This window comes from Myotis yumanensis, unplaced genomic scaffold (genome assembly GCF_028538775.1).
Source record: "Myotis yumanensis isolate MYYU_CA2020_CCGP unplaced genomic scaffold, mMyoYum1.0.hap1 SCAF_15, whole genome shotgun sequence".
Taxonomy (NCBI): Eukaryota; Metazoa; Chordata; class Mammalia; order Chiroptera; family Vespertilionidae; genus Myotis; species Myotis yumanensis.
This window is the reverse complement of record NW_027223766.1, coordinates 11,206,653-11,219,428: the sequence shown is the minus strand read 5'-3', so window position 1 is coordinate 11,219,428 and position 12,776 is coordinate 11,206,653. Positions and strand designations below refer to the sequence as shown.

The 12,776-nt window shown below is 38.6% G+C and overlaps 1 protein-coding gene across 2 annotated transcripts in view; it reads right to left on the bottom strand.

The window, feature by feature from the left end:
• Window positions 1–12,776, bottom strand: part of RB1CC1 (RB1 inducible coiled-coil 1) — a 67,985-nt gene that overhangs the window by 49,467 nt on the left and 5,742 nt on the right. For both annotated transcript variants that reach the window (XM_070392321.1, XM_070392322.1), the window contains exons 2-5: window positions 4,040–4,151; window positions 2,625–2,748; window positions 914–1,040; window positions 564–734 (exon numbers count right to left, since the gene is read on the bottom strand). In XM_070392321.1, the coding sequence (XP_070248422.1) occupies window positions 564–734; window positions 914–1,040; window positions 2,625–2,695 (369 nt within the window). In that variant the 5' untranslated portion in view covers window positions 2,696–2,748; window positions 4,040–4,151. The remainder of the gene's footprint in view (window positions 1–563; window positions 735–913; window positions 1,041–2,624; window positions 2,749–4,039; window positions 4,152–12,776) is intronic.

The window sequence follows — 12,776 nt, the reverse complement described above, 5'->3', positions numbered from 1 at the left end:
AAATAAAGACTAGTCAAAGATTTTTTAAATTTCAATACTATGAAATAAAATGCAAAGAACCTCAATGTCTATCATAAATAATTTGTGCCAATACAACGAAATGTATGTATTTTTATATATGATACTGATATGGAAAAATCAACATATAGCATTAAATTTAAAAGGTAAGGGTGTTGGATTCATAAGTTAATATTCTTTTTTTCTAAATTGATTTTAGGGAGGGTGTGAGGAAGAATAGAAAAGTGAAGAGAGATGAGAAGAGAAAACATAGGAGAAACACTGACCCACAATCTAGGCATGTGCCCTGAATGGGAATCGAACCTGCCACCTTCTGGTGTATGAGACGACACTCCAACCAACTGAGCCACATACCTTGCTATTTAGATTTGAATGCTTTAGAAGTAATAAATGCTAGAATGTTCACAAATGACTAATAATAATTCACGAAAATATTACCAAGTATATGTGTAAGACTTCATTTTGTTAAATGCACCAGTTAATTTTTTAAGTTGTATTAGATGTAACTAAGTATTATTGCATCTCAAAATATACTTATATCTTACCACTGCAAGCTGTGTTCTTGAAGCAACAGTGTGAAAAACTGCAGGCATCATTAGTGACTCTTCAACTTTTATTTCCATGTCATTTTCTGTTGAAAAGGTAGTTTTAGGAATAGCAGGTGGAAGCTCACATAAGATCATTTCTTTGTTAAAAAGAAAAATTGGATTTGTGTCCTATGAAAGTAAAAATGCAAAGAAAAAACAACACTGAAGTAAAATATTACGAATACTAAACATGCACATTGCCCTCAATACATGAAGCAGATAAGCCTTAATTCTGAACGCTGAGTTCCCCATGCCCTATCTGGGGAAGGTGAAGCATGTTTGAGTAGAAGGGCTGCTAGGACACCTACCGTCCCAGCACTGTAGGTGCACACTCTTCTATCTGCAGCCATACACTCTCCTCCATTGACCACCAGCACCTGGTGCTGAATAGCGATCTTGTATTTGCTATGAATAGCATGCTTAAGATCTGTAACACTTTAATAAAAAGGTAAAAAATCAGTTAGTTATTTACGTTAGCCCCATGACAAATATGCTTACTATCAATGTAATATTATGTAAAATATCTGATATAAGCTTATTTCTGGGATTGGATTTCATAATTATTTATCTTAGGTAAATAAGTCAAACCATGTGCCACTTCTAAAAGTGATTCTATAAAATACAGACAGTAGACATTTATTTTTGTGCTCTTTATATAATGTAGCAAAGGAATATGCTCAAATTAGCATCAGGTCTGTTAAAATCCTCAAAACATAGGATGTATAATAAAAGCTCCACATCACATTACACAACCATATATTAAATCTAAGCCATATGAAAATTACAGTAGGTCCTCGGGTTACGTCAGAGGTCCATTCCTACAGCGCTACATAACGCAATTTTTGCCGTAAGTCAGAACCCACCTACATAAGCACCTACATCACTCACGTGGAGCACGTACACAGCAGTAATGAGTGAAACAGTAAAAAAAAAAAATTTAAAAGAAAGGTAACAATTGCTGACCTTTACTTGTGGTAAATAAATAATAAAAAACATAAAGCACATATGTACATACATCGAAATGACAGAACTTTCTTTTTATACATAAATGGGAGATGGCGATGTAACCACGAAACGACGTAGGTAGAGTCTGACGTAACCCGAGGACTGTCTGTATATCCTTTTCCTATTCTTCAAAAATCATTCCTTTACAGGTAAAATCGCATTTTATAAAACTAAAAAATTTTAAGTTAATAATTTCACAGTTCCATTTTAAAACTAAGATTATTAATTCCATAAATTATAATATTTTCAGTGTCAAAATTCTATTTTGTTATCAAGTCTTTGCTATTACGGCCACTATAAAAATATAAGCAGATTTAGAAATACAGGGTGGGGCAAAAGTAGGTTTATAGTTGTTCATATGAAAAATAACAAATAATAATAATACAAGAATAAACTCGTTTACTGTACTCACTGTAAACCTACTTTTGCTCCCCACCCCCCTGGATTTGCTATTTCTATTCCCCTCCGTTTGGCCTCAAAATACCTCTTTCCTCCCCTGAGACTTCTCCCCATATAAGAGAACATTTATTAGTCAAATATTTGAAACCCTGCATAGCTAGAGTATTAGACACATGATTCCCACTAATTTGGCTAAAAGTCAAATATTGTCTTTAATCATATGAGGGAGTTTTTAAAAAATCACTAAAAAACATGGGATTGATACATGTTGCTTTATATAGCTAGCAATAATCCCCTTAGCAGTATACTGTGAAACTTAGAATAGAAATCAGCTATGAAAACTTACTTCTAATTGATAACTTTGGTTTGAAATCAGAATATTTGTGGGTGAGTTGTTTCTTGTCACACAAATAGAATAAAGCACAACTTAATGATTTTAACTTTAGCATTTCAGAGAAAGATAACAATATGCTGAGATGAAATATTGCATTTAAGACTTGCTATGTCACTACTCTTATTTAACAAAGCAATAGTTTTCACAAATCAAATTGTTCCTGTTAAGTTTTTACATGTACAAAATGCAAAGCTGATGCAAACAAATGAAATACAGCTCACGTTTGCACTGTAAGTTCAGTGTCAAATGTTAGGGTAGTTCCAGTGTTAACCAGAAATACATATAACTTCATGATGACTTCTCTCTGGATTCTGTGGGCTTATACCTCACACTCTGATATAGTTACTAAAAGAAGGAGACAAGAAAAGTGGTCAAATTTAAACACATACAAATACCATCACATAAAGCACAGCACAGTTGTACTAGATAAATAACACCACCTCCAAATAACATAGGTTTTTATGTTTAAAATGGCTAACTGGACAATTAAGTAAACTTGTTGCCTAAAAACAAATAGTAATGATACGAGTAAAATACATAACTGTTTTACCATTAAAGCATAGTTTAAACAAAAAGGCCAGTGGTTAAAAAAGTTATGTGTACATATCACTGTTCTACATTCAAAATAAAACAAAAAACAAAAATTAAAAATTTGATCAAACATGTTTCTAACTCCACTTTTTCCTTATAACGATAAAATCTTAAGGTTAAACTTACAAAGAACAAATAAAGTAGCCACCAACTTGCAAGTTAGGGGAAATAAGTTAGTTCCAATTCCTTCTCCTGAGCTGCCTGAGTTCCATCTGCACTCAGACCCTGCCCTAGCCGGTGGATAAAGCGTCAGCCTGTGGACTGAAGGGTCCCAGGTTCAATTCAGATCAAAGGCACATGCCTGGGTTGCGGGCTTGATCTCCAGTGTGGGGCATGTAGGAGGCAGCAGATCAATAATTCTCTCTCATCATTGATATTTTTCTCTTCCTCTCCCTGTCCCTTCCCCTCCCTGAAATCAATAAAAATATATTTGAAAAAATAAAAATATGTATTAAAGAAAAAGAAACTCAGGCCCTAATAGTTTATCACCTAGTGAACAGTAGAGTGTGAAAATCAGAATATTTAAAATAACTTTGCCACTAACTATTTGAAGTCAAAACCTTATAAAACATCTATAAAATAAAGCAGGGTGGGGAACCTTTTTTCTGCCAAGGACCATTTGTATATTTATAACATCATTCATGGACTATACAAAATTATCAACTTAAAAATTAGCCTGCTATCTACTTAACTCACCCCTAATGCCTTGGCAGCACAAAACCAAATGATTTCTTACGCCTTGTGCAGCCCGCAGGCCTGACATTCCCCACCCCTGAAATTAAGGGACAGATTTCAATGTCTAGCTTTTTTCTTTTCTTTTTTTTTAACAACTGGAGGTAAAAAATCCCTAAGATTAATGAAAGATAACAATAAATTGCCAGAAACTAGTATCTTTCTATTCTTTCCACATGGACTCTACACTAAAATTATCAGGAAAGAAAGAAAAGGCAAATAAAAGTTTTAAAATGGTTGCTTCCCAAATCATTGTTCTAAAAGCCTTAGATCTATTAAAAAATCTATTATAAAGGTAGGAACTGTGACTTACCGTCAGGCACTGTGAAAAGAACTACCACTTTTCTTAAAAAGATTAAAACTGGCTTATGTTTGCTTTGCTTGATATTGGCAACTGAATGGCATTACTGGTTAAACTTGGTGAACTGAAAAAGAAAAATTTCTGGATTACTATGGAGAGAAATAATTCAGTATATGATGACAATATATAGTTACTATTCTCTTCCTTTTAAAATTACCTTCTGAAAGAGTAATCTCTACTCAGTCTTTTTCCTACCTGCACATTCACTGAAACCACATGTGACTTGGACCCACACCACACCATTAAAAGATATCAAACAAAAAGTCTCCAAAGAACTCCCCAAACTGCTAAACCCTACAGCATTTCTCAGTCTTTACGATATAATGGCAAAAGAGCCCGGAATTGTGGAGCCAGACTGCCTGAATGATTCTGGCCCCATTATTTGTACATGATCTTGAACAAGTTATTTCAGTTTCTTTTTTTTTTTAATATAACATAGGAATTAAAATGGTACGTTAGAGCAATGGTCGCCAACCGGTGGTCCGCAGACCACTGGTGGTCCATGAGGCCTGAAAGGTTGGCGACCACTGCCTTAGAGAGCACCTCCACCTCCATCCACACTTCAGTGAAATCCTGACACCACCACCACCACCACCACCACCACCACCACCACCATCATCATCATCTCCGGTCTCCTCCCCTCTACTCCAACCGATCCTGGGGTGTGGGCAGCGCCTATGATCTGTTTCTAATCAATGAAATCTGGCAAAGGTGATGAAATTTCACATGACTGCTCCTGAGATTATATGAGATTACACCTTCCACCATGCCAACTGACTCCCTCCCTTGCCGGCTTTGATGAAGTAAATGAGTTGCCATATGGAGAGGCTCATGTGGCAAGAAACTGAAGTTGGGCTCTGGCCAAAAGCCAGTAAAAAGCTGAAGGCCTCAGTCCTGCAGAGAACTGGATCTAGACTACCACCAAGAGCTTGGAAGCAGATCATTCCTCAGTCAAGCCTTACACAAGACCCTAGCCCTAGCCAACACCGTCACTGCAGCCTTGTGAGACCCTGAAGCAGAGGAGTAAGTCAAACCATGCCTAGAAACTGTGAAATAAGATTTGTGTTGTTTTAAACAGCTAAGATTGGGGTAATTTCTTTCTCAGCAAGGGTATTGCACATCATAGGGACACTACAACAATTAAGTGGGGGGAGAAGGGAGTGAATGTATTTGTGGTGCTTAACAGATAATAAGAATTCAATAAATAACCCAAGTACCCCTTTTGGGGCACCTCTTCCTCTGCTAACTCTCCAGTGTTTGGGTGAAATCTCAACCATCCCTCTTCCCCCTTTTATAGCAGCTCACATGCTCCCACAACTGCAGTTTACCACCACTGCCGATTCCTGAACCCAACCCAAATCTCTCTCTAGACCTGGATCATTTACTCAACTCCTTTCAAACTCAACAAACCCAATTTTCCCATATGCATTTCATTATTATTATTTCTAAAACTGAGCTCTTTTTTGTTCTGCCTCCTAACCCACTCACTTTTCAACTGTTTCTGTTGATGGGTCTACATTGAGGCAGTCTCAAGTGCTATCCTAGATCTTTCATCTTTCTCACAGATTATATATATAAACATCAGTTAAGTACTTAAGTACTTATATCCAGTCAATTCTAACACAAATATTTACTATCTATTACTATTCCTATTGCTACTGCCTTAATCAAGCCCTCAGTGATTTCTGGAATTTTACAAAAGCTTTTACAACCTGCTCCATGTCTCCTCTATCCCTAGTCCACCAACCTCCACACTATCTTCAAAAAACCATTCTAAATGCTAGGCCAGTCGTCGGCAACGGTGGCTCGCGAGCCACATGCGGCTCTTTGGCCCCTTGAGTGTGACTCTTCCACAAAATAACAACTTCTGCGCATGGGCCACGAAGTTTCAATCGCATGTGGTATTTTGTGGGAGAGCCACACTCAGGTGGCCAAAGAGCCGCATGTGGCTCGCGAGCCGCAGTTTGCCGACCACTGTGCTAGGCTAATAAAGTTTTATGCTGCTTTAAACCAGCTATGATTATTATTTTTATGTCAGCTACCATTTACTAGTATGAGAATTTACTATATTCTAGACAACTACTCTAAATGTTTTGTTAAATAAAATTCTTACATTTGATCCTCACAAGAATCCTTGTGGTAGGCACCTAATATTACCATCCTCATTTTACAGATTAAAAACTAAGAATTAATTAAGGACCAATTGTACCTTCTCAACCCTTTAACCAGTACAAAAACATCTACTAAGACAGCAAACATTATATGGCAGCTTCCTTTCCACCACAACCTACCATCCTCATCCTCCTCACAATCCCCAAACACTCAAACTCCTGTAAAAAGTCTCCTGTTTTCTCTTTCTAAAATCCTCTTTTCTCTACCTGCTATTATTACTCCTTCCCCTTTGCCCTACTCTCAAGCCCCACACTTTCTTTCACAGATTCAATCACAATATCTTTAGCTATGCTATGTACTCTCTTTCTATGCTTGCATATATTTTGATGTTTCTATTCATAGTTCACAACTCAACTGAATAGCAAGCTTCTTTAAAACAAGGACTGTTCATTCCTGGGAACTAGTTCTGAAACATGTCTAAATAAAAATGAATAATTCTATACTAGTAAAGGATTATTCTATATCCTTGTAAAGACCATTAAGAAGTCACATGCTTGACTTTGACCACAGAATTTCTTCAGGTTGTTATCAAAGAAAGATCCCTAGATTTTCCAACATCATTATCTCCATGACAATAGGCTCCATTTCATTCATCAGCCCACCACTATCATTCAAATACTTGACAATGCAACCCCAATGAATTGGTCCAATTGAATAGATACTCAAGTTCTACTTAGCTAAAATATATGTCACTGTTATACTACAGATTACCACCAAATCTTTTAATGAATAAAACAAAGTGACTAGGAAGCCAACAGACTAAAGTAACAAATATAGTTGATTATCAGAGCCTCCAAGTAACAGAGCTGGATCCTTGGGTGAGTAACAATAAGCAAGGTCCTCTGCCAAAACTATTTGCTAAAAGTCACTAAAACACCCTGGACACGGTAACCGGTTTGGCTCAGTGGATAGAGCATCGGCCTGCGGACTGAAGGGTCCCAGGTTCGGTTCCGGTCAAGGGCATGTACCTTGGCTGTGGGCACATCCCCAGTAGGGGGTGTGCAGGAGGCAGCTGATCCATGTTTCTCTCTCATCGATGTTTCTAACTCTCTATCCCTCTCCTTTCCTATCTGTAAAAAAATCAATAAAATATATTAAAAAAAACAAAACACCCTGGATGGGTAGTTCAGTTGGTTAGAATAGCATCCTGATCCACCAAGAGCACATACAAGAATCAACCAAAGAATGAATGCATAAATAAATAGAACAACAAATCAACGTCTCTCTCTCTCTCTCTCTCTCTCTCTCTCTAATAAAAACATAAAATAAATTTAAGCCACTAAAAGTTTGAGTATTTCATACCAGACCATGACCAGTATATCCTGATTTATATTACTTGTCTTTCACTTAATAATCATCTTTCCACATTACAAATGCTTCATAAATATTAATATTGATGGCCAAATAGCATTCCAACTTGTGAATTCACCATAACTTAATACTTACTATCTTACAGATATACTTTTTTCTTATTCTTATGATTATTCCCATAAAGAAGATTCATAGGAGTTAAACTGCTGGATTAAAAAAATCCAAATATTTTAAGGCTATTAGGAGATCAATTCCTTTACCAATTTATTAGGCAATACTCCTCAGGCAATATATTAAGCAATACTCCTCAGGCAATATATTTGGTCAACCAGTTGACTAAATCCTTTTAATATCATATTTTTACATGTTTGCTAATATTTATTTTGTATTTAAACAGTCTTTGATTATTACTGAGATGTAACTTTATTCATTCCCAGACTGCCTGCTGTGTATAATGCACTCTAGTAGAGATAAAATATAATCCTATATAACAAAAGCCTAATATGCAAATCGACTGAACGGCAGAACGACCAGTCGCTATGATGCGCACTGACCACCAGGGGGCAGATGCTCAATGCAGGAGCTGCCCCCTGGTGGTCAGTGCACTCCCACAGGGGGAGCACCACTCAGCCAGAAGCTGGGCTCATGGCTGGCGAGTGCAGCGGTGGTGGCAGGAGCAGCGAGCTGAGCAGTAAGGAGCAGCGAGCAGGCAGGCAGTAAGGACAAGGATGTCCTGGACTATGAGAGGGCTCAGGCTGGGCTGAGGAACCCCCCCCCCCCCCCCGTGCACGAATTTCGTGCACCGGGGCTCTAGTAGTATATATGATCAATAGTCCCAGGACTGCTATGAACTCCAATTACCAGGAAGAATGAAGTCCCTATCTTACATGGTTAGCTTATAAATTGAAGAGGAATATATATATATATATAATCACCCAACACAATGCCTAATACAAGCACTCAATAAAATGTATTCAATAAACACAATTTGTACATTCATGTGCTAGGGACTAAAAATATAAAAATAATGGGGGGAAGCTGTGATATCTGCAGTCAGGAAAAGTAGGGATATATATACATGATACTTTCTAAGAAGTGTACAGAGAGTGACAGGAAAATATACAAGGCACTCGTATTGACAAGAGTAGCCAGAGGGGCCCTGACCGGTTTGGCTCGGTGGATAGAGCATTGGCCTGTGGACTGAGGGGCATGTGCCTTGGTTGCGGGCACATCCCCAGTGGGGGGTGTGCAGGAGGCAGCTAATCGATGTTTCTCTCTCATCGATGTTTCTAGCTCTCTGTTCCTCTCCCTTCCACTCTGTAGAAGGTCAATGGAATATATTTAAAAAAAAAAAAGAGTAGCCAGAGGGTGCATCACCAGAAAGGGCATGCAGATCTGAGAGAAGCTGGCAAGAGAGGAAGCTAGCCAGATAAGCAGGAATCACATGACTGTACTCAATAAAGGCTTGATGGGTGAAGGATTAAATAGATTGGTTAAAAGGAGTCATCTTTTTTTCTGAAGGATTAGGCAAGTAAAAGGATGGTAACTAACATGAAAGGAATACTGGTGACTGACTAATCCATTCATCCAAATCCAACAAACACTTATTGAGCTTATGTGCCAGGACTGGGTATTCTGTGAACAAAATAGACATGATCTTTGCCCTGATGGAGTTCAGGCTTGAAGGAGAAAAAGGCATTTAAAAAAAAAAAAGAAAAAAAGATGTAATAAATGCAATGAAAGAAGAGTGGGCATGAAGGAGGTCCTCCTTTAGATTTGGGTGATCAAAATAGACTATGTGGGTTATATTCAAATGGAGTCATAGGGGATGAGAAAAGACCTGTTACAAGAAGGCACAACATTTCTGTAATACTTAACATTTCATAATCACTATATTATTCTAAGTGTTTTCTTGTTTCCTTTTAAATAGTTTACCTTTCTTGCCTTGATGTAATTTCACACTTAGAGGAAAGTTATAATAGTACAAAGAACTCCTTGTACCTTCTACCCAGATTCAGCAACCGTGTACATTGTGCATCATTTGCTTTATCATTTCAGCCACTTCATGCCCCATATATCTACGTATTTTCCATGAACTACTTGAAAGCAATTTGCAGACAGATGTCTCTCTATCCATAAATATTTGGAATATGTGTTTGCTAACAGCCAGGATTTTCTCATATATAACCAAAGTACATTATCCAATCATTAAATTTAACAGTGATGCAACATTGTTATCTAACTAGAGGCCCGATGCACGAAATTCGTGCAAGAGTAGGCCTTCCTCCCCCCGGCTGCTGGCACTGGCTTCCCTCTGGCACCTGGGAACCGGACTTCCCTCCAGTCGTCGACACCCAGGCTTCCTTCCAGCCTCCAGCACCCAGGAACTGGGCTTCCCTCGCAGAGAGAGGCCTCACCCACCCGCCACAGCCCACTGGTGGGTGGCCTGGGCCTCCCTCTGTGGGGTGATGGCCGGGCCCTGACCAATCGCATCGCACCCACCTTGGCTAGCCTGGCACCAGTGGGTGTCATAGTGTGGTCCTGGATGGTCGCCTGGATGGTCACCATTTGGTCAATTTGCATATTATGCTTTTAGTATATAGGATCCATAGTCCATATGCAAATTATTATTCCAATAATATCTTTTACAGCATTCCCCCCTATCCAGAGACCAATTCAAGATCACATATTGCATTTAGTTGTAAAATCTATTCACTCTCCTTCATTCTGGAACAGTCTATCAATCTTTCTTTTTCTTTTTGTGATCTGCGGCAATAATGCTCTCAATCCAACAGAGGCTTTAGAAATTATTAAAGAGTAAAAATGACCTAAGTGCCATTCCCCTGTTCCATAATACTAACAGTAAATGAAGGAAACTGATAAGCTGTAGCAGCTACTGTGTGCATTCATTCAAACAAACACCAATCTCTTCATCTGATGTTGACTACAAGAAACAGCTCGCCCTAGCCAGTTTGGATCAGTGGATAGAGCGTTAGCCTGCGGGTTCAATTCCAGTCAAGGGCACATGCCCGGGTTGCAGGCCCGATCCCCAGTGGGGCGTGCAGGAGGCAGCCAATCAATGATTCTCTCTCATCATCGATGTTTCTATCTCTCTCTCCCTCTCTCTTCATCTCTGAAATCAATAAAGATATATTTAAAAAATAGAAAAGACATAGAGCCTGAACATGCTGCCCTAGTAGATCCAACTCAGAGAGCAAGACAATTATCCTCATCTGCAGCCCCCATTCTAGCCTCCAATGTGAGGTCCCAGTGGAGATCTGCCTCCCCACTCTACTTGTCTTCACTAGTCATTTATATTTAGTTCTCCAATTGCTATCTTTTCTTTTAATCCTCACCTGAGGATATGTATTTGATTTTAGAGAGATGGGAAGGGAAAGGGATAGAGAAACATCAATGTGAGAGAGAAGCGTAATCAGTTGCCTCCCATGCGGGCCTGGACCAGGGATGGAAACCCACAACCTGGATATGTGCCCTGTCCAGGGATTGAACCCACAACCTTCCAGTGAAAAGGATGGCACTCCACCCAAATGAGCCTGGCCAGGGCTCCAATTGTTATCTTCATGTATACATAAAATAGAGAATAGAATGTGGAAAGAACATGCGTTTTGGAATCAGAAGATCCGTTAATTCAAGTCCTGTCCCCACTACTGACTTTTGTGACCCTGACTGGCCTTATTTAACAAATTACTTTGATTACAAAACAGAAAGAAATTATCTGAATCTCATAAGGTTATTGTGAGGAAGTAAAGAAACATCTACACATATATGGAAGAGCGATGCAAACTAAAGTGCAATACAAACATCAGTTACTATTATTAACTAATCCAGATCATTGTCCTGAACTCAGCTTATGTTAAATATCTCCAAGTAGAAGTCATTCTGTTACTTCAAACTCATCATGTCCCAATCTCAATTCAGTGCTTTTCTTTTAAAACTATTCCCTAACTTCTTTTGTCAACAAAACCTATCACTCTCTTTTTACTCAAAACTTGTTATTTCTATTTAAATCCTATCCATTTTTTTCCTTCATAATCCAACCCCTCATTTTCAAGTGACATTATCCTTATTTTAGAGCCTGCAAATGCCTGTAAGTGTCCAGCCTTCTCCAGTCCTTCCTGAACACTTCTACCAGTTACAACCACGGCAGTCAGGCTGCTTCCTCAAGTATCTTCCCTAGAGCCTGACTGTTGCCCACAAGAGGCCACAAACCAATGGTGTGCCCTGCTCTATTGTTTCTTTGCAGCTATCTCTCCTGACCTCAGTTCAGTACCCAGGTGGTTTCACTTAATTTCATTATCTGCTTGCCCCTTGAAGCATGTAAATTTGCCATCTCTGGCATAAAACCAGATTAGCATTACAATGGCAGATTTGGGGGCAAGTCTAATCTTATCTCTCCCAATGAGGTTCAGATAACCTTTACACAACAGATCACCATCTATAAACTGAAATATTACCTTTTACAGAATGGATAAGAGGGATAGAAATAATGTACTTCAGATTCGTTCACAATGCAAAGAATAAAATAAACACTTTAAAGATGGTAGCAATTATAACTTTAACTCCAACATTCAAGGACTTAATAATTAACCCCAGTTTATTTTTCTAGAAGTTATCTCCAACTACTCCACTACAAAAAACCTATACTCTTACTTTACAAAATCCTGCCAGATAAAATCTCCCCCATTTCTACTTATCTAAATTTTACTCATCCAAGAATGGTCCAAAAGTATGGTCCTACTGGCACTTCTGGGAAGTCTTCCCTAATCACAGGTGGTGGCCCACAGTATTCTTTTCCCCACTTCTGAACTTACAGAGCTCTTAACTAACTATAGAGGTAATATCAATTATGTGATATTTTCAAATCAAAGTGATACCAATGTAATAACCTGATTATTAATCAACAGGAAAGGAGTAAAGGGAAGGCCGGATAATATAGGCATGCCATTTGCACAGCTTTTTGCCAGAAAGCTGCAATTTAACACTCTCCAGGTATGTTCTCCTCAGATTGCTGGAGGAAGAGACGGGACAATAGACACATGCCCAGTGAGGTCTAGGTGATGTAGAAAAGGTGATTACCTGTTAGCCACACCTGGGAACAGGACATTGGCCAGAACAGACATGGGCACTGCAAGGGCGGAAAACCTGAGATACACAAGCTCCTGAACAAACGAAGTTTGCTCTCTTG